Source organism: Aulonocara sp. 'chitande type north' Nkhata Bay, linkage group LG23 (assembly GCF_057382095.1).
Source record: "Aulonocara sp. 'chitande type north' Nkhata Bay isolate Kocher_YH1m ecotype deep benthic linkage group LG23, A_spYH_male_GT1.1, whole genome shotgun sequence".
Classification (NCBI taxonomy): Eukaryota; Metazoa; Chordata; class Actinopteri; order Cichliformes; family Cichlidae; genus Aulonocara; species Aulonocara sp. 'chitande type north' Nkhata Bay.
In genome coordinates this window covers 11,712,542-11,736,393 of record NC_141365.1, presented here as the reverse complement: position 1 = coordinate 11,736,393, position 23,852 = coordinate 11,712,542, and the positions used below count along the sequence as shown (strand labels likewise).

General features: G+C 46.9%; 3 protein-coding genes across 5 annotated transcripts; 2 read left to right on the top strand and 1 right to left on the bottom strand.

The window, feature by feature from the left end:
- Positions 1-26: 26 nt before the first annotated feature.
- Positions 27-6,089, top strand: lrrc39 (leucine rich repeat containing 39). Of its 3 annotated transcripts, XM_086284306.1 has the most exons (9): positions 27-243; positions 533-686; positions 1,237-1,345; positions 1,420-1,576; positions 1,659-1,795; positions 1,896-2,041; positions 2,649-2,801; positions 2,876-3,057; positions 4,933-6,087. In XM_086284306.1, exons 2-9 carry the CDS (start codon positions 550-552, stop codon positions 4,968-4,970), a joined length of 1,059 nt encoding a protein of 352 aa, XP_086140432.1. In that variant the 5' UTR covers positions 27-243; positions 533-549; the 3' UTR covers positions 4,971-6,087. The 3 variants fall into 3 exon arrangements, 2 of the variants coding, with proteins under 2 accessions (XP_086140432.1, XP_086140431.1); XR_015127308.1 differs by having other exon boundaries at positions 27-686; positions 2,876-3,197; positions 4,933-6,089; XM_086284305.1 differs by having other exon boundaries at positions 27-686.
- trmt13 (tRNA methyltransferase 13) lies at positions 2,144-11,189 on the bottom strand. Its single transcript, XM_086284304.1, has 13 exons — positions 10,931-11,189; positions 10,659-10,852; positions 8,990-9,042; positions 8,821-8,887; positions 8,675-8,734; positions 8,208-8,277; positions 7,681-7,787; positions 7,386-7,571; positions 7,030-7,102; positions 6,887-6,961; positions 6,231-6,591; positions 5,292-5,485; positions 2,144-2,940 (listed from the first exon to the last, which is right to left on the bottom strand). Exons 2-12 carry the CDS (start codon positions 10,767-10,769, stop codon positions 5,302-5,304), a joined length of 1,347 nt encoding a protein of 448 aa, XP_086140430.1. The 5' UTR covers positions 10,770-10,852; positions 10,931-11,189; the 3' UTR covers positions 2,144-2,940; positions 5,292-5,301.
- map1sa (microtubule-associated protein 1Sa) lies at positions 10,511-21,967 on the top strand. Its single transcript, XM_086284303.1, has 7 exons — positions 10,511-11,494; positions 12,559-12,660; positions 15,086-15,168; positions 15,348-15,488; positions 15,577-18,742; positions 18,938-19,161; positions 19,238-21,967. The coding sequence occupies exons 1-7, from the start codon at positions 11,341-11,343 to the stop codon at positions 19,391-19,393; spliced, it is 4,026 nt and encodes a 1,341-aa protein (XP_086140429.1). The 5' UTR covers positions 10,511-11,340; the 3' UTR covers positions 19,394-21,967.
- Positions 21,968-23,852: the final 1,885 nt, after the last annotated feature.

Below are 23,852 nucleotides of genomic sequence, written 5' to 3'. Positions count from 1 at the left end.
GGTAACCCTCAGTAACCTGCAGCTCTGGTCCCGATCAGCTGATGGTATTTTTAGTGTGGGTCTCTCAGATGCAGTAACAGCCGGTCATATGACCGCATGTCTGTAATCTGTCATGTGATGTGTCACCTGAAGGCTATAATTATCGAGGAGAGCCGAGGTCAGATTTCAGCAGACAGGACGCAGCATGGAGGAGAGCTGCAGCTCGGCCACAAGGTGACGAGTAATATCCGTGTACTACAGCAGGTAATACTTCATATAATGCTACAGTACTAATACTGCTGTTTGTACTGGTACTGCTCCTACTGCAGGACCGAAACTTCTCTGCTTCAGTAGCTGGAAACTGTCTCTGGTTGTTTTTGATGTTTGAGCAGAGTGAATTTGATGGGTTTTTAATTAATGGTCAGTAAATTGATCTGAAACATGATTTCTGCTGGAGATCAATAATCAGTGTCACAAGATGGTCAGCGTGGGGATGGGCTACAGCTCAGATAGGTTATCCTACATGTCCACCTGTGTGCTGTAACATCACAAGGCTGACAGGAAGTGGTGATGATGGTGGGCGTGGTGGTAGCATGCAGCTCGGTGAGCTCCATCAAAGCACTGTGGGAGACCAGGATCAGGAGGAGGAGGGAGGAGCATGAGGAGGAGCACAAGAGGAGGACCACGAGGGGCGGGGCCACAGGCAGGTCAGACCACACCCAGTCACTTGAGCACACTTTCTGTTGGTATACAGTGCTTGCTGGTCAAAGTGGGGATCTCCAAAAACTGCTCTATGAACCTTATAAAAATTACCCATAATCCTTTGAACTGGTTCATCTTCAGTGTTGGGACCTCTAGTCCCACCCACTTCCTGTTTCTCTCGCAGTGTTTCTACCATAGAGTAAATGAAAATTTGGTGAACCTGAAAAAAGATGAGTCAGTTTCAGAGGGGGGATGAACCCAGTGGTTATGTCCATCTCTTACATACAGTCTTGTCTGGAAGCAGCCATGTTGAATCTCTGCATCAGTCAAACTGTATCAGGACAGAATGTTTCAGCCAGTCAAGGAGAAGACTGGGGGAAACAAATTATTTAAAACAAAAAAGTGTAAAAAATAAAGTCATAAAGATCAAACACATTAAAGACAAAAACATGACGAGAAAATAAAACGAAATAATAAAGTTTGGAAAAAAAGGTAACTGAAGTGATGTCCCAAGTCAGACCGAAGAGGTTTCATCACTTGGTGATTTTGGTCCAGACTTGGAGTTGGGCTTTGGGAAGACCGAGCGGCGCTGGCCCGGCTAAAGCAGAAGCTGGAGACTGAGGACGGCCGGCTGGTCCTCCGGATCGAGCAGGAGGAGTGGAAGGTAATGCCCCCCTCGCAGGAAGCACACTGAACTGTCACTTCAGCGCATTGTGAGCTCGCTGCTCTGGTTTCCAGGTTCTGCCAGGCTGCCTGATCCAGCTCAGTCAGGTCCAGGAGTGGCAGATCCACCGGACCGGACTACTGAAGATCCCTCACTTCATCTCTAGCTTCCAGAACCTTCTGGTGCTCGATCTGTCCCGGAACGGAGTCGCTGAGATCCCCAAACAGATCGGTGAGCTCACCTCGATTTAATCTGCCTGTGAGCCACGTTTTCTGGTTCTGTGTGCTGTGACCTCACCTGGTTTTGGTCTCAGGAAAGCTGACCCGGCTCAGAGAGCTGCTGCTGAGCTACAACAGAATCCCGTTTGTCCCGGCAGAGCTGAGCGGGTGTGAGAGCCTGGAGAGGCTGGAGCTGGCAATGAACCGGGACCTAAATGAGCTACCAGACCAGGTGAGTGCCTGAACCTATGCCTCGTTACCGTACACCTGAAAAGTAAGGCCTGGTTCTGGTCCAGTCTGAGCTCAGGTGTGCTTCTCTCTCTGACCTTCAGCTCGGGACGCTGTCGCGGCTGCAGCATGTTGATCTTTCCATGAATGACTTCAGCTGCCTGCCTGCTTGCCTGCTCGCCCTGCCGGCGCTCGAGTGGCTCGACATGGGAGGAAACTGCCTGCATCACTTACCTGAAGACATACACAGGTAGGAGCTGGGACATGGCCTAAGCTCCATGTTGAGTCTGTTTCCACAGGCACTGCTAGTTTAGAGACTTATTCCTCATGAAGAACGAAAAACAAGACAGAACATCTTCAACCGGTCTTTTACTCGCTAACGAGGAAAGGCTTGGTCAGAACCAGGGTGTGAAGCTAAATGCTCCTCACCTGTCTCCAGACCAACTCCTTCAAAGAGCAGCTCTCCTCGCAGCTATTTATTGACAAACTGTTACAATATACGTCACAGCACAAGCACCTCCCACCGTAAAACCCCCCAATGGTTCTAACAGACAAGGCACTGTGTGTATGTGTGTGCACGTGTAAGCACGTGTGCAAGAACTTGTGACCTCCTGCTCACCAAAAGGATCATAAAAGCAGAAAGCTTACCAAACATCAAACAGAACCTTCAGATACGATGTATCTACAATAAAACCCACGTCAGCCTCCCCCAGCACCAAATTGGCTGGAGAGGTGGTCAGACAAAGGAATGTCTTTGATCCTATAGTTTAAACTAAGACTTTAGAAATTTTACAAAATTTGACTTAACACTCAACCGCCTTTCTGTCAACAGCCAGTGATCATGTGTTTTTCCTCAGAATGGAGGTGCTACACACTCTGTGGCTGCAGAGGAACGAGCTGGAGAAGCTTCCGGAGAACATCGCCAGAATGAGGAGCCTGGACACGCTGGTGCTCAGCAGCAACAGGCTGAGAGACATTCCACCGCTCATGGAGGGCATGTCCAGCCTCAGGTGAGTCTGGCCATCCTCACGCACCTGCCCTCCGTCTGTCTGGCATCACTCACTTCTTCGCTTCCTCGGAGCAGGTTTGTGAACTTCCGGGATAACCCCCTGACTCTGGACGTGACGCTGCCGAGCAGGAAGGCGGTGGCTGAGGAGGAAGAGGAGGAAGATGACAGGGAGATGTTCGGGAAAGAGTTCATGCTCATGTACATCCAGGAGGCCCGAAAGAGAGCGTACGCCGTGCTCAACGTGCACTGCGTCAACCGTTAGTACTGAGCATGCTCACTGACCTGCGTGCGCTAACACGCTAACCTGTGTGTGTGCCAAACATCTCATGGGGGCAGTGACCCTCGACGACGTCAACAAACAGGAAGCTAAACCCCAACTGACCCCCTCTGACCTCAGGTTATTAAAGAGTGATGTCAACAATAACCACTGCGTTGTTCCTAGCATTCGGCACCATTTCAGGGTGAGAACGGGGAAAAAAGTCACACTTCAGCATTTCACGTGAACAACAGCTACTTAATACTAGAATAATACACTGGACTAGCTCAGGATATGCACTTCCTGTTCCAGAAGTGGGGTTTATAAGCGTTGTAAATGTGGCGTCACTTTTGTATTTACATTTTCTAAGAGCTGAAATGTTCCTGCTTACTCTGTAAATCTGTTTGAAGAAGTGTTGGAATGATCAAGTCATTCCACTTCACGTTTTTATGATTAAAAAGGAAGTTGAATTAAATTTGACCTGTTTTTTTAAATTAAATTTACTCACTTCAGTTAACCATAAACATACATAGAAAAAAATTTATTTAGTTCACTGTGAAAAAACAGAGAACCCTGCCCTGTACACAACCAATGAGAACCTCGCCCCATACCCAACAGAGTTTCATTAGATCGATCAGATCAGATGGTGAATTAAGGTGTTTACCATCCTTAATTCACCATTTAAAAAAAATACATCTAAAAGAGCTTTAGAAGCTGGATGTATAAACCTGAATTTAAATTTTATGGATTTATGAAGTGACTCTCTCACAGTGTCTGCAGGTTAAACTGAAGGTGCTCACCAGTATCAGCTTTTGGGTTTGATACCAACAGCACACGTATAACTTTAAATTTACATAGCTATTTGGGGCAGCATGGGGGCACGGTGGTTAGCACTGTTCCTTGCGTGGGTTCTCTCCGGGAACTCTGGCTTCCTCTCACAGTACAAAGACATGCAGTTAGTGGGGTTAGGTTAATTGGAAACTGCCCATAGGTGTGAATGAATGTGAACAGTTGTTCGTCTCTGTGTTAGCCCTGCGACAGACTGACCACCTGTCCAGGCCATACCCTGTCTCTCGCCTTATGTTAGCTGGAATAGGCTCCAACCCCCTCACAACCCTGAAAAGGATAAAAGGATGGCTGGATAAATATTTGATGATAAATTCATATTTTCCTAGTTTTACATTAGTTGTATCACTGCAGAGCTGCAAAACCCAACCAGCCACTAAGCTTATTATTTCTACCCTTTACATTTTTATATAAATTATATATAAAGCACAACATAAAAAAAAATGTCAGTTCATTTTGAATTTATCATAATTAACATTTAGTTTTGAATAGTTTTGTTGCTGCCTGACATGTTTAGAATATAAAGAATGTTTTAGAGATTGCAGCCCACAACTCATGCTTTCATTAAAACTATGCATAACCTTTTACTGTGAGAAAAATTAACAAGCAGGACATTTCATGCTTAAATCAGCCATTATTACTCACGTGTAGACCACACCAAGGTTTTTCAACATGTTTACACTGTAATTGAGGGAAACTGTCCCAGAGGACCAATCAGGGGACCCTTTCAGAGGGATCTCCATAACAATTCAGGGACACGACACAAAGACTTTAATCATTAAAAGTGTTTTCATACAAAAATGTGGTGTAGAATATTCTAAGTTGGGCTTGTCTGGATTTCAAGAACTCAGATCACTGACTCAGTTTAGGCTAAAATAATGGAGGCATACAGAATATTTGGCCCGTGTTTATATCAAACCCTCATTTCTGTCTTTGGGGCTGAAATGGCACCGTATACGAGGAACAACCCGACATCATTTGAATGTTTTGTTGGTTTCAGCTGACACGATTTTCTCTTTGAATGTTTCAGAGTCCGATGGTGAGTCCAATGACGAATCCTCAGCATGAAATACGGCCCCATGTCTTTTTTCTTCTTCTGAGCTTCTCCCTCTTGAAGACACTTCCACAAAGCCACACTTGTGTTTTTATTTTGAAAGACTTTAAGTGGACAAGCAGGACGAGTCAAACTCCAGAAGTTTTCCAGCTATAGAATAATATATGATTGTGCCATGTGACAGGCAGATTTTAGTGAGCATGCTCAGTGTCGCTTGTTGGAAGACTGCAAATGTTTTATGTACATGAGGAAAAAAACACTTTAATATAAACAGAAAACACCTGAGCATGTTCAGTCTGACTTCCTGTAACTTAAAACTCAAAATTGCAGCTTACAATCAAACAATCAGGAGGAGTGGGGGGTGAGGGGTACAGCGGTCAGCAGGACGTTCTCCAGCGTGATATCACTGCTGATGTAACGAGTCAGTTTGCTGCTGAATCCTTTCATCTGCAGGAAGTGACACCTGCCGTGGTCGATCAGCTGTTTGCATAGACGGCCGAGCTGCTCACGTTCAGAAGCCGACAGAAACCTGTCACGCACAGACGTGCACACACAGACACACAAACAGTGTGTTAGTTCAGTGTAAACATGCAGACAGTCCTGATTATTATACACTAGGAACATTAAACTCTAGCCCCTCCTTCTCCTCCTGTAGACCCTCCTTTTCTTCCTGTAGGCCCGCCATCTCATCCTATAGCCCCTCCTTCTCTTCCTGTAGACCCTCCTGCTCCGAAGCTTGATTTTCATGTTCATCACTTGTTCACTGATGAGATCAGAGTATGTGCAGTGTCAGTCCTCCGTGTTTAGCCTGTGTGACACGCTGACATCAGCTCGTCACAGACCTTACACTGAATAGAGCTAATAAATATTTAGAAAAAGGATTTCCAGCTGCTTCATGAATCTATGGATCACATGTGTGAACTGAAATAAATCCACTCTCCTGTCCTTCACTTTGTCTCTGCAGCTGATTCTGAACATAAAACACTGACATGCTGCTGACTTGTGCTGATAGGTTGGTTAAACCTCCTTAAAGCCCAGCACAAGCTGCTCGATGTGGTGTTTGAAGGTGCTGATGTGAATCAGTAAAGAGGGATTATTCTTAACTGTGGATCATGCAAAGCTGCTCTAAAATAAAACCAGAGGAACGAAGACTTCTACAAATCTTCATTGAGTAAATCTGATTTTTTTTTTCTGAACTACAGAAACTTTCTACTTCGGGCTGGGTCCATACAGCCATCGGTGACAGGTTTCAGGGGCAGAGGTCAAATATTTACCCATTCACAGCGTCTGTCTCTTCTGCTGGTTCGTGCTCTTCGCCATCTCCTCTCTGATTGGTCGGTCTGAGTCCACACGTGGCCCAACTGGACATCCGACAGAAAGCAGAGAACTCCCGCGCCCCGAGTCCTCTCTGCAGAAAGAACTGCTGCCCGACGTAGTGACGCCAATCACAGCGATGGTGGCAGCACAGTGCCACTGTCAGGCCCAGCACTGGGCCAGGACCACAACCTGTTGGTGCTGATCCAAGACCCCCTCCTGACCTTGGCTCAGATGGTTCTGATGGTCTGAGGCGTTTATGGGGCGGTTCTTCTTCCTCCGACTGTCCTGCAGTTTCCAGCAAACAGCGCAGAGCCAGATCTGAGAACGGAACCAGAATATGATGAGACTAGACAAGTACTACAGAAATGCTAGTTTCCAGGTGGATGTTGGTGTACTTCAGCTGAAGTTCTGAGAAAAACATAAACTGATCTCCAGGTTTTGCCCTGCCAGGTAAAACCAAACCCATCATGCTTCAGCACAGGTGGAGGTGTACTGCCATCAGAGAGCAGGATGGAGCTTGCAGGAACCAGCGTAGAGCAGCAGTTACTGTGGAATTATGAGCCGGATGTTGCTTACCACCAATCAGAGCTGACAGTTTTTTGGCTGTTCTCACCTGTCGCCGCTCCACACAGGTGTTTACCAACTCCGACCAGAGGCAGTTTCTTCTCGCAGAGCAGAGGGACTTTACCTGAAAGCATCACAGAAACAGGTCAGGAGAGGTCAGAGCACCACAGTGTCCATATGTTCCTGTCTTACTTAGATCCAGATGCTGAATGTCCACCTGCAGCCTCTCAAACTGAACTCCAGCATCCTGATGTTTCCCGTCCACCTGCAACAGAACGCACCTGTTTCACCTATCAATCAATCAAACTGATCAGCTGCTTTCAGTCTTGATCACAGTCTCTACATAAAAGATCAACACACCATCAGTGTGTGAGGTGTGAATCGGAGGAACGCCGACATGCGACAGCGACGCTTCCACTTTTATTTTAAAGCCAGAAATGAAAATATGGAAAGCAGCAGGTGAGCAGGCGGGGTTCTGAAGGTACTTGGGTTGTCGGGGGTTTGGGTTTGAGTTTAGGGTGAAGTGGATTTCAGAATCAGGGCTGTACCTTGAACCGGGTGCTGCAGCGCTCCACCAGCAGCAGCTGCAGGTCTTCACAGGTCTTCAGATGCTCGCAAGTCTTCAGGGCCTCGTGGATCCAGTGGGACAGCTTCCCTCGACCCGCTCCGAACTCCACAAAGCACCGCCCCCTTCCCAGCAGCCCCAGCTCCTCCATGTGACCTAAGATGGAAGACTGAGCACACCCGGCAGGTCAGACGGAGATTAGTTTTACTTCTCAGTTTAATTCTTCAGCATGGAAATGAGATGAATACACAGACTAATGGTGCTGTCACCTAGTCTACCTGCTGCTTCAGGTGTTTGTGGGCGGAGTCTCCATTCTTTGGGTTGTGGAGCTCGTCGTGGAGGGCGGGGTGAGACTGGACGCTGTCCTCTAGATCGCACTGCAGTCCTACAACAACAGCAGGGACACCAGGAGAACATCCGCGGATTTACAAAATGTCCAAAAACTTTATGAGTCACACTTAACCCTAACCCAAATTAAACCCGAACTAAACATGACCTGAACCAAAACTAAAACTGACCTAAATTCAAACTAAACCTTAACCTGAAACTAAACCAAAACGAGACCTAACCCCAAATAAATCAAAACTAAAGCTGATCTGAACCCAAATTAAAGCTGACTTAACCCTGACCTAAACTTAATTTACAACCAGTTTAAATATAAACTGAATCTAATCCCAATCCTAACCTACTCAGTGAAAAGACTGTCAGTTTTGTGATGTTTTGTGTCACATCAGCCAAACTGAAGCAGTCGTGTGAGATTGTGAGTACTTCAGCCATCACTGATCACCGGATCTCAGCAGCTCACCTTTGAACGCTGTCTTCAGTTTATCCACCAGAGTTTCCAACTCAGTCCTGCTGAGCTCAGACAGACTCACCTGTAACACATCACCATTATGATGTCACTAACATGATGTCACCATCACTGTCATCAGTGGTTATTATAGTATTTACTGTGCTGGTTTGTGCGTAATGAAGAAGTGTGTGATTGTGTGTGTAGACGCTGCTGTCCATTCTCGGTGCTTCCTCTGCTGTGAAACAAACTGTTTCCTGACAGTGTGTGTGTGTGAATCGAGCTGCTGTTGGTCTTTAGAGATCAGTGAATGTCTGCCTGGATGAGGCACTGTGAATCAAAGCGTCTGCAGATGTTTTACTTTACCAGTTCTTCTTTGATCAATCAGCATTCGACCACAAAACACCAACGTAAAACCACGAATCAGCTTTCTGTAAGCTGAGACTCCGTGTTAAATAGCCACGGGGCAGGTGAGTCGTTACCTGTCGAAGCGTCTCATCTCCATCAGCTGATCCAGCGTTGATGTTTTGGACAAAGTAAACCTGCAGGAGATCAAACGTTCATCTCTGTGGAAACACTTGGATAAACACGCAATCGCTGATCAACTGATGGATCAATAGCGTCTCACCGGTTTGGCTTTCTCTCTGGAGTTGCATTTCTTCAAGTGTTTCTGGAGTTTGTCTTCACTCACGGTGCTGAAACACATAAACAAGCAGAGTAGGATCAATAGCTACCAGTGATGAGCTTCCTGTCAGCCGATCAATGACCTGATTGATGACTGATGTGTTGTCACTCACTGTTTGGGGTCCAGAGGACAGACGATCCTCCTGCTGCCACCCCCGTCCTCCTCCTGGAAACAGGAAACACATCACAGGCTCATGACATCACAGCTGATCGACATCATTGATCTTCTCAAACTCGCTGATATCTGCAGCACGGGTCAGTCTGCCTGCTCAGATGTGAGCTCAGACCACCCCACTGATTTCTGAAATCTGGATGAACTCGTCATCGCTTCATGTATACTCGTAGCTTTCCACGGTGAGTTTTTTTCAGGACGTTGTCCAGTGTGTCCATGGCAAGTTCGGATCTGGAAAAATTAAGAAAAAATTACGACTTCTTCTTCATCACTTCTATTGTTGCAGGATAGGATCAAAGTCTTCTCCGTGGTATCGACCATTGTATTCTAGTACGGTGGCAAGCCCAGTGCCAAATCCCCACAAAGACATCTGCAGCAGTGAGTCCAGAGCGCAGACTGACCCGTGCTGTTAAACCTCATACAGAACCCCATTACCTCACAATCACGAGCACTGAGCCTGCAAATAAATGAATGCATCAGATTTCTTCATGCAGCTTCAAATGATCCAACTCTAGCAGCTACAAACGGCTCACCTGCACTGAGCCACCGCAGACTCTTCAGGCATAACCTTGTGATCATCATCATGCCATTGCAAGCTATATGATTCCTATGGTATGTCCACACGTGTGCCGTATATACAGGTGTACAGTATAGTCTGAATAAAGAGATCTTCATTCTGTGTGTGCATGCATTACATTAATGTAGTGCACACCTCATCATGATCTGTGGTTTGATCTGTAATAAGATATCCGACTTCATTCCAGACAGTGAGATATTAAGACTATATTGTAATCACTCCCCCGTCCAAATCCTTGAATTCAGGTGTTCCATCACTTCCATGTCCACGGGTGTATAAAATCAGCATCTGGGCATGGAGACTGCTTCTATACACATTTGCAAAGAATGGCTCGCTCTCGGGAGCTGAGTGAGCTCCAGCGTCGTGCTGTGATAGGACGCTAGAAGTGTCTTTGCGATATCCACAGCCAGTTGTTAGTGGGATTATAACCAAGTGGAAACGACTGGGAACGACAACAACTCAGCCATGAAGTGGTCGGCCATGCAAATCACAGACCGGACTCAGAGGATGCTGAGGATCATGGTGCACAGAGTTCACAGACTTTCTGCAGAGTCAACCTTTACAGACGTCCAAACTTCACGTGGCCTTCAGATTATCTTAAGAACAATGCGTGGAATGGGTTTCCATGGCAACCAGCTGCATCCAAGCCTTACATCACCAAACAAATAGCAAAGCATGTGCCACTGGACTCTAGAGCCATGGAGACGTGTTCTCTGGAGTGACCAATCACGCGTCTCCGATGGATGAGAGTAGGTTTGTGGTTGCCAGGACAACGGTACTTGTCTGACTTCACTGTACCAAGCGTAAAGTTTGGGGGAGGGGGTTTTAGAGTGTGGGGTGTTTTCCAGGAGTCGGGTTCCACCCCTTAGTTCCAGTGAAACGAACTCATCATGCTTCAGCAGACCGACACACTTTGGACACTTTCATCTTTGCGACTTTGTGGGCATACTTTGGGGATGGCCCCTTCTTGTTCCTGACCGGTCCACCTGGAGCCAGATCACACCTGAGCAAGTGACTGTATCCGTGAACTCACCATGGTCGCGTGCTCCCCGCAGTACTTTCTGCCTTTTCCCGCCACCATCTTACAGAAACGCTTCTTCTTCTGCACGAAGAAACAGCAGCGGCTGGGCTCCGGGGCCGCCATGTTGTAGGACACGAAAGCAGCTGCCTTCAGGGGCCCGATGGAGTGTGGGAAATACCACCGAAGAAGGAACACCACGTGGTTTACTGCGTAAAAACATGACGGCTGTCTAATAGATGGTATTTTTTTTATAAATCACTGAAATGATTTTACTGTAGTTTTACCTGTATGGTTCGCGATCCCGTTTGGGTTTCTCAGGGTCAACTTAAAGAACAATTTAAAATGACCAATCTGATGATCCAGCTCTTAAAGTTTTTTTCACTAAAGTCGAAAGTTAATTTTAATCCGCAGAAACGTGTCCTTATACTTTAAGAGTTTACTTTTCTGAGCAGGCTTCAGTTTGGTGAAGACTATTCGACGTTTTGATCTTTATTCTTTGGTTTACGAAACTATAAAACTCGTTTTTCCCGAGCTGCCCCTGAAAACAGCTCTGACTTCTGATTGGACAGCTACATGGCTGTCCATTCTCTTTGGCCGACTGATGTGCCATTTAAATCATTATCCCGCCTCTAGCAGCGGCGGGGTGGGGCTGTGGCTGAGGATGCTGTGACGTTAGCGGTGGACAGTCCATGCCATGATGGCGGCGGAGCGGGGCGGCGGTCCCGGCTCTCCTCCCGGCTCTCCTGCCGGCGCCTCCCGGACTGCGGCGGATCACTCGGTCCTAGTGGTGGTGGGAACGCTGCGACCTGCGGAGCTGCTGGAGCGGGTACTGCAGCAAATAGAAACAGGTGAGTTCTGGAAGTTCAGGAGAATAGAGCTGCGGGGCCGGAGGTCCCCACAGCCCTTCACAATAAAAGTCCGGGAGGCTGCTGTTGTTAGAATGAGCTGTGCCCGGTCCGAAGTTTTAGAGACTTTATCGCTTTGAAGCTGATGCAGAGAAACTTTGAACATAATTGTAAAGAGTAACTAGCACCTCGTTTTATTTGACATTTATGAAACCTTTTCCGGTTCGGGTGCAGCTGTTTAACGAGTCCAGTGTGCAGGTTTCTTTTTCGGGTCACTTTAGAGACTCTCAGAAACTGAGACTGATTCACACTGAGCTCTGTGACGAGGTCTAAGCTTTTTATTTCCGGATTTTATCCGAAAAAATAAAATCCATACTACTGAGTCATTATTTTATTTTTTGAAAATGCGTCTCGCCGGAAGTGGGCAATTGTGTTTCTTAATTTTCCGGACTTTCTGTAAAAGTAGGTTCACAGAAAACGAACAGAGCAACTATCAGGAGGACAATTTGATATCTGTTCAATATGATTAATGCGATCTCTGATTCATCTGAAAGAGTTTTGAGTTCTGAAACACGCTGAGCTGATTCACTGTCTAACCTTTAGACTGATCACAGTCCACACACACACACTTGTCTCTCAGCCTGTTTATTACAGCTGTTTTATGATGAGTGTGCGTGTATAAACTCACTCTCTGTCCACTCGCACAAAAAGAGGAAGTTGTGTTACTAAATATCACTGACTTCCTGTTTGCAGTAGAAATGGTCTATCTGACAGTGATGTGCGGCTGATATCTGAGGTTTCACAGCCATAGCACGCCAACAACAAGCTCTATATGAAAGATGTAACCTCGGTGATTTCACCCACTGCTTCGTGGACTCTGTACAGACTTAGTTACCTGCTAATTAGTGATAGCCAATCAAAATCCTTTAATAGCCCTTATTAACTTATTAACTGGAGCTCAGATTTCCTGGATGGCCTGTTAGTACAGTAACCTCACAGCAGCCATGTAAGATAATGTCATTAAAATGAAAATGTTCAGCCCTTTTTTGTTTCTTATTAATGTCCAGGTGTGCGCTGCTGGGCGGTGGATCTGGACGTCTCCGTTCTGGATCAACAGCTGAAGCTCTTTGTGTCGAGACATTCAGCCTTCCTGTCAGAAGAAGTGCGAGGTAAGCCTGTATTGGGATTGATTGGAGGAAAGAGGAGTGGTCAGACACTCGGGGTGGATTTGTACCCGGGCCTCTTAAGCCAGTACCCTGTGGACCTCCATGTTTGATGTGTTCTCTGATGCTGAGCCTGGCGGCCTCGGAGGATTTTAAAATGCATGAAATGCTTTCGATCAGCAGAGGAAAGTCCCGCTGATGCCTTTATCAATAGCATCATTAATTTCTGTTCAGCAGGATGATGGCACACTGTGATGGGGTGTTTTAGATCAAATGAAAAGCAGTTTTGTCCTGTGACTTGTGCTCATGGCCACAAGCTGATGGCGTGAGGCAGCGCTTCTGTTTTTTTGTAAACAGGACCTCAGACTGAGGTGGCAAGGACAGCTTTACAGAAACTGTCAGCAGCTCAGGACTCTGCAGGAGGCGTGAAGAACCGCGAGTCCTCAAACACGGCCGCTTGTGTCACATGACCTGGAGTCTGAAAGAAAATCACAAGGACTTTTAGATGTGTGCAGGATTGTGAGGGTGACCAAACGGATGAAGGTTCGCACAAGTGTCAGACTGTGTGTGTGTGTTCCCTGAACCTCTGAAAGAAACCGTACTTCATGTTTTCGTTCCCTTTTAGCTGAAACGTTAAAGTGGGAAAACCTCACCGTCAGCTCACAGGAAGCTCTGTAACGGGACAGTGATCAGACATTAGTTGCTGAGTTTAAATTATTAATGTTCGGGGTGGGATGTGGGTCCATCTCAGGTCATAACAGTTTAAAAACACCTGACCGTCTCAGTCTGAGCGATGCAGTTTCACGTGCAGCAGTTGCCAATTTCCTCTGCAGACGTTCTTCCAGCTTCATTCACTGAAGGATCCGAGTGGAGTTTTCTTCAGAATGAACAGGTTTCTGTGGATGCTGGTTACAGAATGTTCCACGTGTTTTGTTCTGAAACGATCGAGAACCAGTCACATATCACCTGTGACTGGGAGATATCCTTGTCACTGACAGGTCCTGCTAACATGGATAAACAAAGATCCATCCATCCATTCTCTTCCTCCTATTCTTTTTTTTGGGTTGCGGGGGCTGGAGCCTATCCCAGATGTCTTAGGGCAAGAGGCAGGGTACACCCTGAACAGGTGGCCAGTCTGTCACAGGGCTAACACATAGACACAGATACGTGGACCTCAGAATCAGTTTGAGATAACCACAGATAGACGGTACTTCTTGTGACCTTACTGATGGGGTATCCAAACTGAGCTTGCCGTCCACTGTGATGCGTGATGCCGAGCTTCCTGACACTCACCGTGACACAGAGATGATGAATATGAAGGCAAGGTGAGGGGCAGCTCTCTGACGGGGAGTCCAGAGCAAAGCGGTGATGGGGAGGTTGAGTGTCGTCAAAATTTGGTGGTCATAATAATGATGAAGAAGATGAACATCATCATCATCATCATCAGTTTTGAGGGTTTAAAGTTGACATTTTATAACTTTGCTGTGTTTTCCTTTAATTTGACCCTCCCAATCTTAACACATGGTCTAAACTGAGGAGTTGAAGGCTCCTCAAATTCTGCTCAGCTCCTCTGAGGCATTTCAGTGCATCTGAAAGACTAACAGCTGATGGCCCAGGTGTTTACCCTCTGCCTCACCTAAGAGGAAAGTTGACCTGGGACAGGTCAGCGACTTAAAGGCAACAACACGGACAGAGGGTAAATCAGACTGTGGCACAGTTGATCCAACAGGACGGAGTGAAGTCATCAGTCTGAGGGGCTTTAAACAGAGACAGATAATTGGTTGTTCCATCCAAACACAAACACAGTCAGCTGAGACTCTGCTGAGCCGCCCAAAGACATACAGACGATTGTGGCTCAAAGAGTTGGCAGTTCGTCTTGTAACCAAAAGGTTGCCGGTTCGAGTCCCTCGTTGTGTCCTTGGGCAAGACACTTCACCTACCGCCTACTGGTGATGGCCAGAGGGGCCGATGGTGCGATATGGCAGCCTCGCTTCTGTCAGTCTGCCCCAGGGCAGCTGTGGCTACAACTGTAGCTTGCCTCCACCAGTGTATGAATGTGAGAGTGAATGAATAGTGGAATTGTACAGCGCTTTGAGGGCCCCGAAAAATGCTATATAAATGCAATCCATTATTATTATTATTATTATTATTATTATTATTATTATTATTATTATTATTATACGTGCGCACACACATGCACCCAGACAGACAGACACGCATGCACACAGATGATGAGCTTTAGTTTCAATGGATGTATTTTCAGTGGAACCTGGCAGGCAGTGTGGTGGGTGGATGTGGTCTTGAGCGATGTCCCGCCAATGAATGAGCTGCTGCAGCACTCATGGAGAGAACAGGAGAGTGAGCAGGAATGAGGGCAAACCTGAGGGAAGATCTCCCCCTGACACTCGTTTGTCCTGTTTGTGTGTTTCAGGTCAGCGGACTCTCCAGCACAGCGGGGACGTCCTGGACACGCAAGTCGTGGTGAATCCAGGCTCAGAGTTTGTTTCCTCAGAGGTGAGTCAGACGTGAACCTTTACAGATGTTTTCTCAGCTGTTGGCGGGCTCTCGCGTACACGGAGATCAGCTGATCTCCTGTATATCTGAGAATACTTCCTGGCTCGGTTTGCTAGGTGTGTGTCTGAGTATGTTTTTATTTCCTCTGAGCTGCACCGATGATGCATTTCCTGTTTCAGGTGCGGCGGCTTGTCTGCAATCCATCGCGCCGCAAACTGCTGATTCTCGCCGGTCAGTGTGTTGAGGGCAGCGGCGACATTGTACTGCAGAAAGGCTGCTTCTCCCTCAGCAACCTCATCCAGATTTTTTCTGACGAGGAGGTAAGCAAACTGTGTCTTTGTTGGTTTTGTTTACACAGCATGTTTAAGTGCTTGCTGATGTTCGAGTTGCTTGACTCTGTGTCGACAGGTCGGTGAACTGCTGAGCTCGGCAGGCCCAGCGGTGAAGCCTAGCCTCACCCTCAGCTGTCCAGACTCTGGCCTTTGGAAGGAGCCGGCACTGGAGAAACACAATCTGCAAGACTTCATAAACATTCGGATCAACCCTCCCCCAGTCCTGCCCGAGATGGAGGGTTTGCAAGAGTTCGTAGAGTACCTTTTGGAGTCTCTGGAGCCCGAGTCTCCCTTCGACCTACTGGAGCCCCCAAGCACCGTGGGCTTCCTGAAGCTGTCTCGACCTTGCTGCTACATCTTCCCTGGCGGGAGGGGTGACTCTGCCTTCTTCGCTGTTAACGGTTTTAATGTCTTGGTGAACGGCGGCTCTGACTCACGCTCCAGCTTTTGGAAACTGGTTCGACACTTGGACAGGATTGACGCTGTACTGTTGACACACATCGGAGTGGACAATCTGCCGGGCGTGAACAGTCTGCTGCTGAGAAAAGTTTCCGAGCAGGACGACGAGGCTGCCGGATCCCATCCCGAAGAGGACTGGATGAAAAACCTCATCTCCCCTGAGATCGGGGTGGTCTTTCTCAATGTTCCCGACAGGCTGAAGTTCATCCAGGAAGATCCAAGCGAGCTGCGGAGCTGCGATCAGGCAACAGTTGCTCTGCAGCACCTGCAGAGACTGGCGATCAGACCAGAACCCCTGAACCGGCCTAACGGACCTAGCATAGAACCCGTGATCTTGTTCCAAAAGATGGGAGTTGGTCGTCTGGAGCTTTACACTCTGAATCCGGTCAGCGGTAGCAAAGAGCTCGAAGCTTTGATGCAGACTTGGCCAAACAATGGATCGAATGTGAAGGGCTCAGATCTTCCACTGCCGTGCCTTGTTTCCATTTGTGCTTTGTTGGTCTGGCACCCGTCCAGCCCTCAGGAGAAAATCATCCGTGTGCTCTTCCCAGGGTGCACGCCTCAGACCAAAATTCTGGATGGACTTGAGAAACTCAAACATCTGGATTTCCTGAAACTACCAGCAGTGTGTTTGAAGGACCTGGAAACATCCAAAATCGAAAAGCAACCAAAACGAGCAGACAGTCGAGAAAGCCTTAAGTCCCAGTCTAAGGACTTCAGACCCAGTAGTGCCTTACAGAAAGACAAACTTGGACGAGTGGATGCCAAAAAACAAGAGATGAAAACCAAGCCTAGGGTAGCAGCTGACTCTGTACCTAAAGACAGAAAGGATGCCGAAGAAAAGCCCAAAACAAAGGAACCAGAGGCTAAATCGAAGCCAGCGAAATCTGCTGAAAAGCTCATTCCAAAGAAAGAGGTTTTAAAAGAAGAGAAGAAGGAAGTGAAGAAGAAAGACAAGAAGGAAGAGAGTGGAGAGAAAAAGAAAGAAGCAACAAAGAAAGAAATCCCAAGTATGAAGCCAAGGAAAGACTTCAAATCTGAACCAAAAAAAGACGTGAAGAGGGACGTGAAGAGCGATGAGAAGAAGGCAGCAAAGCCAGCCATTAAAGAAGTGAAGAAAGCCACAAATGCAGCTTCAACAGCAAGTGCAGAAATAAGAAAACCGTCTGGGAAGACCAGCACTCTGAAGAAGGATGGGACTCTTCCCAAGAAAGATACTTTGAACAAAGGGACGAAAGGCAAACCGGTGTCAAAGGAGCAGGAGACCCAGAAGGAGGTGGCTCGCTCTAAGGTGTCCACACCTGAGGACATGACGGCTGAATTTGAAAGACTTCGATTGGAAGATGAGAATGGGAATAGTGGTAAAAGTGCAAAGTCCAGGGGGTTGAATCCTGACGAAGTAAAGTCCAACGGGAACCCGACTTCCGCAGTAGAGAGTCCAGAGAAGTTTCGCTGCTCAGAGACTGATCATGATATGGTCACTGCCTCCTCACTGGTCGCTAAAACTCCAAAAGGTGATCTTAGTGTGAACTTTGACCTCACCCAGACCACATATGAGCCAGTGGACAGATCCTTGAAAAATGGACCCGATGTCTGCATGGAGGAAAAGACCCTGGAGCTGGTCTCTCCTGCAGATTCTGCCCCAAACAGTGCTGGACATACCCCTTTCTACCAGTCCCTCGAAGAGGACATTCGTGGCTTGGGCGAGGACAGTGGCCTCGAGGCAAGAGGGTCTAGTCTAGGCTTTGAGGACTACAATCAGGGAAGTTCATGTAGGACCTCTGACCTCAGCTCCCTGCCTGAAGGTCTGGAAAACTCCACATCCTCTCAAGATAAACCGTCCAGCCTTCTGACCCTCAGTCCTTTTAAGGACATCATGCCGGACTCCTCCCCAACCATGACCTCCATGCCGGCTGAGGTTGGCTCACCTCACTCTACAGAGGTTGATGAATCACTTTCAGTGTCTTTAGAGCAGGTTCTGCCCCCCCCTGCTGCCTCCCCCAAAGTCTGCGCCAACGGCCACGTTATTGACTTGGACTCCAGTGCTGGGATAGCCTTGAGGTCTGCCCATAACGGGTGCTGTGGAAACAGATCAGAGGACCACATCCATGGGATGTCAGAGGTCATCTCGGATGTTCTTCACGACGTCGACCTCTGTTTGGTTTCCCCATGTGAGTTCCAGCATCCCAGAACCTCGGAGAACCATCAGCAGCACGTGAGCCCCAGCCTCGCCACGGGAACGTCTCCAGACGTCTCTGATAACAACAACCACTCTCAGGATGCGAGCAGCAGCGACCACGCCTCAGCCTACAGTCAGGAGACTCCGCCCACATCAGTAAGCGGCACCCTGCCCACCACCACTGATTCTGATATCCCCCCCAGCACAGAGGACTGTCCTTCCATCACAGCCGACATTGATTCTGAAGATGATTCCAGCGGGTTCTTTCCACCCACCCAACCACAGGAACATCCTACATCACACTTTACCCACAGGGCAGGGCAGCACGACCCACCGCCAGCGCCGGTCAAGGACCTCCCTCCTCTACCGCCGCAGCCTGGAGCCTGTATGGCTGACTCAGAGCCTGACAAGAAGAGCTCAGCCGGAAAGACAAAGAAACCGCTGCAGAGAATGTCGTCAGGGAGCACAGTGGCCCAGAATGGAAGGTCGAAGGTTGGCAGCTCCACAGGGTCCTTAAAGATGGCGTCCAGCCTCGATGCCAAGCCCTCATCCCGGAGTTCACTGGGTGGATCTAGAATCGGAGCTGCAAAACCTCAATCCTCAGGTATGCCTTCAGATTATAACCCACGCAGTGACCTGCTGCATGAAGTCACTGAGGCTTAATCAGGAAATCAAAAAGCATGGCCACTGATTTATTGTGCTTGTCACAAAGTGCCTCACTCAGAGTTAAATAAAGATAGCAGATCATAAAACCCTGGTTTATGATCATGGTTCTTTTTGTTTCTTCTTTTGGATCCAGGTTCCAGAGCTTCGGGTTCCTCCGGGTCTGAGGGTTCTGCGGTCTATGTGGATCTGGCCTACCTGCCGTCCGGGACTGCCTCCACCACTGTGGACTTGGACTTCTTCAGGCGCCTCCGCTCCTCATATTACATTGTGAGTGGAGACGACCCGGTGAAGGAGGCGGCGATGAGGAGCATCCTGGATGCACTGCTGGAGGGGAAGAGCAGCTGGCCGGACATCCAGGTTTGTGACACTTTCTTCACCTTCCCATCTGCTCACGAGCTGCTCTGTGATTGGTGTTTCTCCGGGCTTTTCTCAGGTGACGCTGATCCCAACGTTTGATTCGCTGGCGATGCACGAGTGGTACCAGGAGACCCACGACAGGCAGCGGGAGCTGTCAGTCACCGTGCTGGGCAGCAACAGCACCGTCGCCATGCAGGAGGAAACCTTCCCTGCCTGCAAGGTCGAGTTCTGAGGTCGAAGCCCCACCCCCTTCCCCTTTGCCACGGTTGCACCCAGACCAGCGTGATGAGGAGGCTGGCTGTGAGCATGCTCAGTTAGAAACACTTTCTCTCACCTGTGTGACGACATTTTCTCACCTGCTGGATCAGCACCTTCATCTCACCTAAGAGCAAACATTAACACGTAGCATGACAGAAAGTTGAAAAACCGTGTGACAAGTAAACACAATGGCTTGGGCGAGGCACGGAGGTTAAAATGAATCAGTGTTTTATAAAGAAGCGAACGACAAGAAAGATTTTTATCAAAGAAGCGTGACGCTGGCATGATGTGTCTGTTCAGTTAGGTTGTGTCAGTGTCTTATGATTTACTATTCTCTGTTTAGCCCCTCCCCCCACTTGCCTCTTCGTTTTAAGCTTATCTCGAGGTTCTCCTGCAGGGTGGAGGAGACCGTCCCGACAATGACTCGCTGTTGTCAGAGCCGCCAATTAGATTTTTACCTCACAGGAAACACGCTAGGTGGGGTTTATCTCTAAACTCGTGAGCTTACAAACGAAGACATTATAAGACCAAAGGACTAACGAGTCAATCAGACAATCTGCTCTCCTTTTCTGCGAGGTAATCTTCCTGTTTTTGCAAATGGAGTCTTGCACTTGCTCCAGGTAAAGCAGTGAAACCTTGTAAATATAAGAGCTACGTGAACACACTGAAAACTAGGCGATTTAGGGGGCGTGGCATAGGTAAAACGGCGACTGGATCAGCTTATACACTGCGGGGAAAATGAACCGACGCCCCCTCAGTGGAGGCAGTTTTATTGCATTTTAATGCAGGTCGTATAAACACCTGGTCATGTCTCCATCATCTGATCCTGGGCTGTGCAAGTAAATGAGACCATGAGCCTCTCAGAACGACAACAAGTTTGTGATTACTAACGCCATCGTTATCATCGCCATCAGGGTGACTTCACTGTGTCTCTGAGGTGTGCTCGTTAAGCAGTCCGGTGTGATGGTGGACGCGGGTCAGTCAGAGAACATTTGAAGATTCAAGCACGAGATCCAAAGGTTGATTCTGTCAGCGACAAAGAGTGTGAGGCTGTGACAGATATCCGACATAACTTCAACGTTCAGGTGACATCAGTAAGGCTGGTGTCATTAAAGCGCCTAAGGGCGACTGGTGTGATTTGGTGCTATATAAATGAAAATGTATTAACTTAAGCTCCACCTCCTGTTTACCATCGGCATCATCAGGGTAACGAACAGTAATCAAACTCGGGTCACGGACACTGAAGTAAACAAACAGCCTTTTTTTTTTTTTTATTGTAGTTGTAAAACCAGCTGTTCACATCTCTGATTGGGTCTGTCTGATGTTAGGATGAGAGTTGGTTAGCTTGTGGATGTGCTCCACTCCGTGACTCGTCTGACCTTTAACCTCAGCAGTGATTTAAGACAGACCTTGTGATGATTACCTGATTATCTCAGTGGGAATGTTCCTGTCCCTCAGTTACAGTAAAGCACACAGAGGTCACAGGACTGTAAGCGTTTGATTAAGTAGTGGTGTTTCGTTCCCGATAATCTTCAGAAGATTGTCAGGGAAACCGGAGATGTAGTGTCTCTGGTTTCCCTGACGACGGTCGTTCAACTTCCTGTCCTGAAGGTTCTGGTCCAGTTGCATTTCCTGCTTTGACCTCAGCACAGATCTTCCCCCGTTCTTCCTTGGTGTGCTTCAAGTACTACACTATCCACTAGCCTCAGAAGCCATGTCTCAATACAGTCTGTGATCAGTTTGATCTTTGACCCCCTCCCTCGGGTGTTTCTCACACCGTGCAGAGAATTGTGGGTCAGACTGCTACCAGCTGATTGGCTGGCCTGCTGCAGTGCACTCTGGGAAGTGTAGTCCTTCGAGAACCAATGGATTTTCTCTCTGACTGATTTTTGAAAGTCAAAACATTTCATCGGTAATTTATTTATTTAATTTAACATTTTTACAAATAAATCTTCAAACGTGACGTTTGGTACGAGCTGCTTGCCGCCCGTCTCTACCCAATCAGCATGGAGCTGATCAACCGTTAAAGGAACAGTCCGCTGTGTTCGTCCCACCCAGAGGAGCGACTGAAGAACAAACAGATGAAGTTAAAATCAAATCCTTCTGATATTTTATCTTTACAGTGAACATTTAGCTTTTAACTTTTATTCGCAAAGCTTTAAATTTATCTTTTTTTTACCCAGGAAATGATTTTCAGCTTTAGTTTGTTTGTTTTCTTCAGATTTTCTTCTTTGTGCCTGCAGACAATTTTTTAATATCCAACCAATCAATGAGCTGGAAATCATGAGAGCTGAAAAAAATGTACTGATAATCTCAGACACACACACACACACACATCCACACACACACACACACACACACAAATCATTTGTGCATTGAAACACTAACTGCAATGATTGTCTTTCAAAATAAATGTCCCTATCACACAGTGTATGCAGTGTTTTATTGTGAAAATCAGTGAAATTGATCTGAGTTTAAATCAATCACTGCTGACATTAAACTCAATTAAACTTAAGCCTTCTGTTAAAGAGCAAGGTCTCGTAAAAGTTTGATTGTGTGCCAGTGAGTTCCACTCTGAAGTCATGGTCATTCCTTTATATTCACTTCAGTTTTATTCATTTAGCACCGTTGACTGTAGAAAACTTGTAGAGCTATGAGATGATAAGTTGTGTCTTTTTCATAATAGTGATGTGGTTGTATTTAACGAGTCACTGTAAACCCATCAGCAGATGGACCGGAGCAGCCGGGCTACGAAAAAAGTGTAGGGAGGCGTGTTAACAGTCATGTCCAGTGGGTGAATGATGCTGATGCTCTACCTCAAGTCACAACCGTGCAGACTCGGGCTCCAAAAGTGCAACATGGCAGCTCCTTCAAGCGGGCTTCATTTTTGTACAATGGGAGGAAGTGCAGCCAGGTTCGCCATCTTTTCTATAGTCATTGATTAGCACCAATACACAGCTTCAAGCTGCTAAGTGGAACGATTGCACGATATCAACACCTGGCAACAGTGGGGATGAAGAAGTCCCTTTTAACAGGAAACGAGGCCCAAGAAGGGGAGCACAGAGATGAGGAGAAAAAGAGAGAAGACAAATTTAAAGATGCATCAGTGAGGATGGAGGAGAGGCAGCGAGTGCAAAAACAGGAAGTTGTTAGAAAGAAAGAAACCAGTCCTGCATATTTGTTTAATATGCGCATAGAAAGACCTATCCTGGTCAGAAACAGCTCCAGGAGTCCTCACAGGCATCATATTTCTAAGATTTGTAGGGCCAAATATGATAAGCTTAGTTTTATCTGAGACCACTGGAAAAAGGTGGGCGGGGGGCTTTTGTATTTCTTATTTTATTATTTAAGAATGGTGAAAAAGTTTTTTTTTTAGTTTTTTTTTTTTTAGCATTCCTAATCCTCTTTTGTAGAAATGAGAGGTGATCCAGGTCTTTAAAGCACTCGTGCAGTGTGATTTGTGTCCTCACAAACTGATCAACCCCAACACACAGGCTGATTTCAAGTCAGATTAATTCACAGCACATTTAAAAACAGCTGCTTGATAAAAGTGCTGCAGAGCAGAGAAAATAATAAAGAGGTGAGGTAGGGAGGCACATGCCCTGCAGACTTACACAATACAAGTTTAAAATCTGTGTAGTGAGTGATTGACCTGAGCAAATATGGCTAAAATAGTCAAGTCGGGATGAAAAGATGGCAGGATGACCCTCAGATGCCTTCACCTGCTCTAACAACAGCAGAGTGATCACTCACAGAGGCTTTAATACAAGGACATCAAATTCATTGTAACTCATGGGCCACGTACAAGCTACGTTGATCCTAATGTGGCCAGACATTTATGACACGATAAATGTGTAAAATTACAGAAGTAGTTCTGGCAATTCACTGCCCACACTGTCCTGTAATTATAAAATATAATGTTCTCATTCAAAGAAAATGTCTTTTTTTCTGTGAACTCACTGTAAAAGTGAAAAAAGGACATTTCCCCCATTTAATTGTTTATCTGTGACTTAATTCCTTTGATGCTGTTTGAATGAGGCGGGCTCTTTATTAACAGGAAAACCTGTAAAACTACATTGAAAGTTCACAATCTGCACACGGTCAGTGTTGGAGCAGAGCTGCTTCCCACTGGTGACGATATCTGCTTACCTGTATCTTTTGCTCGTTTCTCTTCCTCTTCTTTTCTCTTTTTTCTTAACTGAGGACCTGATGGCTTTGAACTTTTCTTGTCCATCTTCCATTGGTTTTAATTTTTCACTCCAGTATGAACACCCATCCCTCAACCTGAGGATCACCACAACATGATCTAACACACCTACACCTTAGTTCACAGATTCACTTTGTCTAGGGTGCATTTCTGAGATTTCACACAACCCAGGATTCAAATCATGAATACATAATGGACTTGGATTTACATCATTATAAATTAAATG

Bases quoted from the DNA above. Each gene is read 5' to 3' on its own strand.
- trmt13 (XM_086284304.1), bottom strand. From the start codon at position 10,769: ATGGCGGCCCCGGAGCCCAGCCGCTGCTGTTTCTTCGTGCAGAAGAAG. The intron at 8,278-8,674 runs GTAACGACTCAC...GATGTGTTACAG, and splicing joins GAGATGAGACGCTTCGACAG to GTGAGTCTGTCTGAGCTCAG. The intron at 6,592-6,886 runs GTGAGAACAGCC...TTCCGTTCTCAG, and splicing joins CCTGTGTGGAGCGGCGACAG to ATCTGGCTCTGCGCTGTTTG.
- map1sa (XM_086284303.1), top strand. From the start codon at position 11,341: ATGATGGCGGCGGAGCGGGGCGGCGGTCCCGGCTCTCCTCCCGGCTCT. The intron at 12,661-15,085 runs GTAAGCCTGTAT...TGTGTGTTTCAG, and splicing joins CCTGTCAGAAGAAGTGCGAG to GTCAGCGGACTCTCCAGCAC. The intron at 19,162-19,237 runs GTTTGTGACACT...GGCTTTTCTCAG, and splicing joins GCAGCTGGCCGGACATCCAG to GTGACGCTGATCCCAACGTT.
- lrrc39 (XM_086284306.1), top strand. From the start codon at position 550: ATGATGGTGGGCGTGGTGGTAGCATGCAGCTCGGTGAGCTCCATCAAA. The intron at 687-1,236 runs GTCAGACCACAC...ATTTTGGTCCAG, and splicing joins AGGGGCGGGGCCACAGGCAG to ACTTGGAGTTGGGCTTTGGG. The intron at 1,796-1,895 runs GTGAGTGCCTGA...TCTGACCTTCAG, and splicing joins TAAATGAGCTACCAGACCAG to CTCGGGACGCTGTCGCGGCT.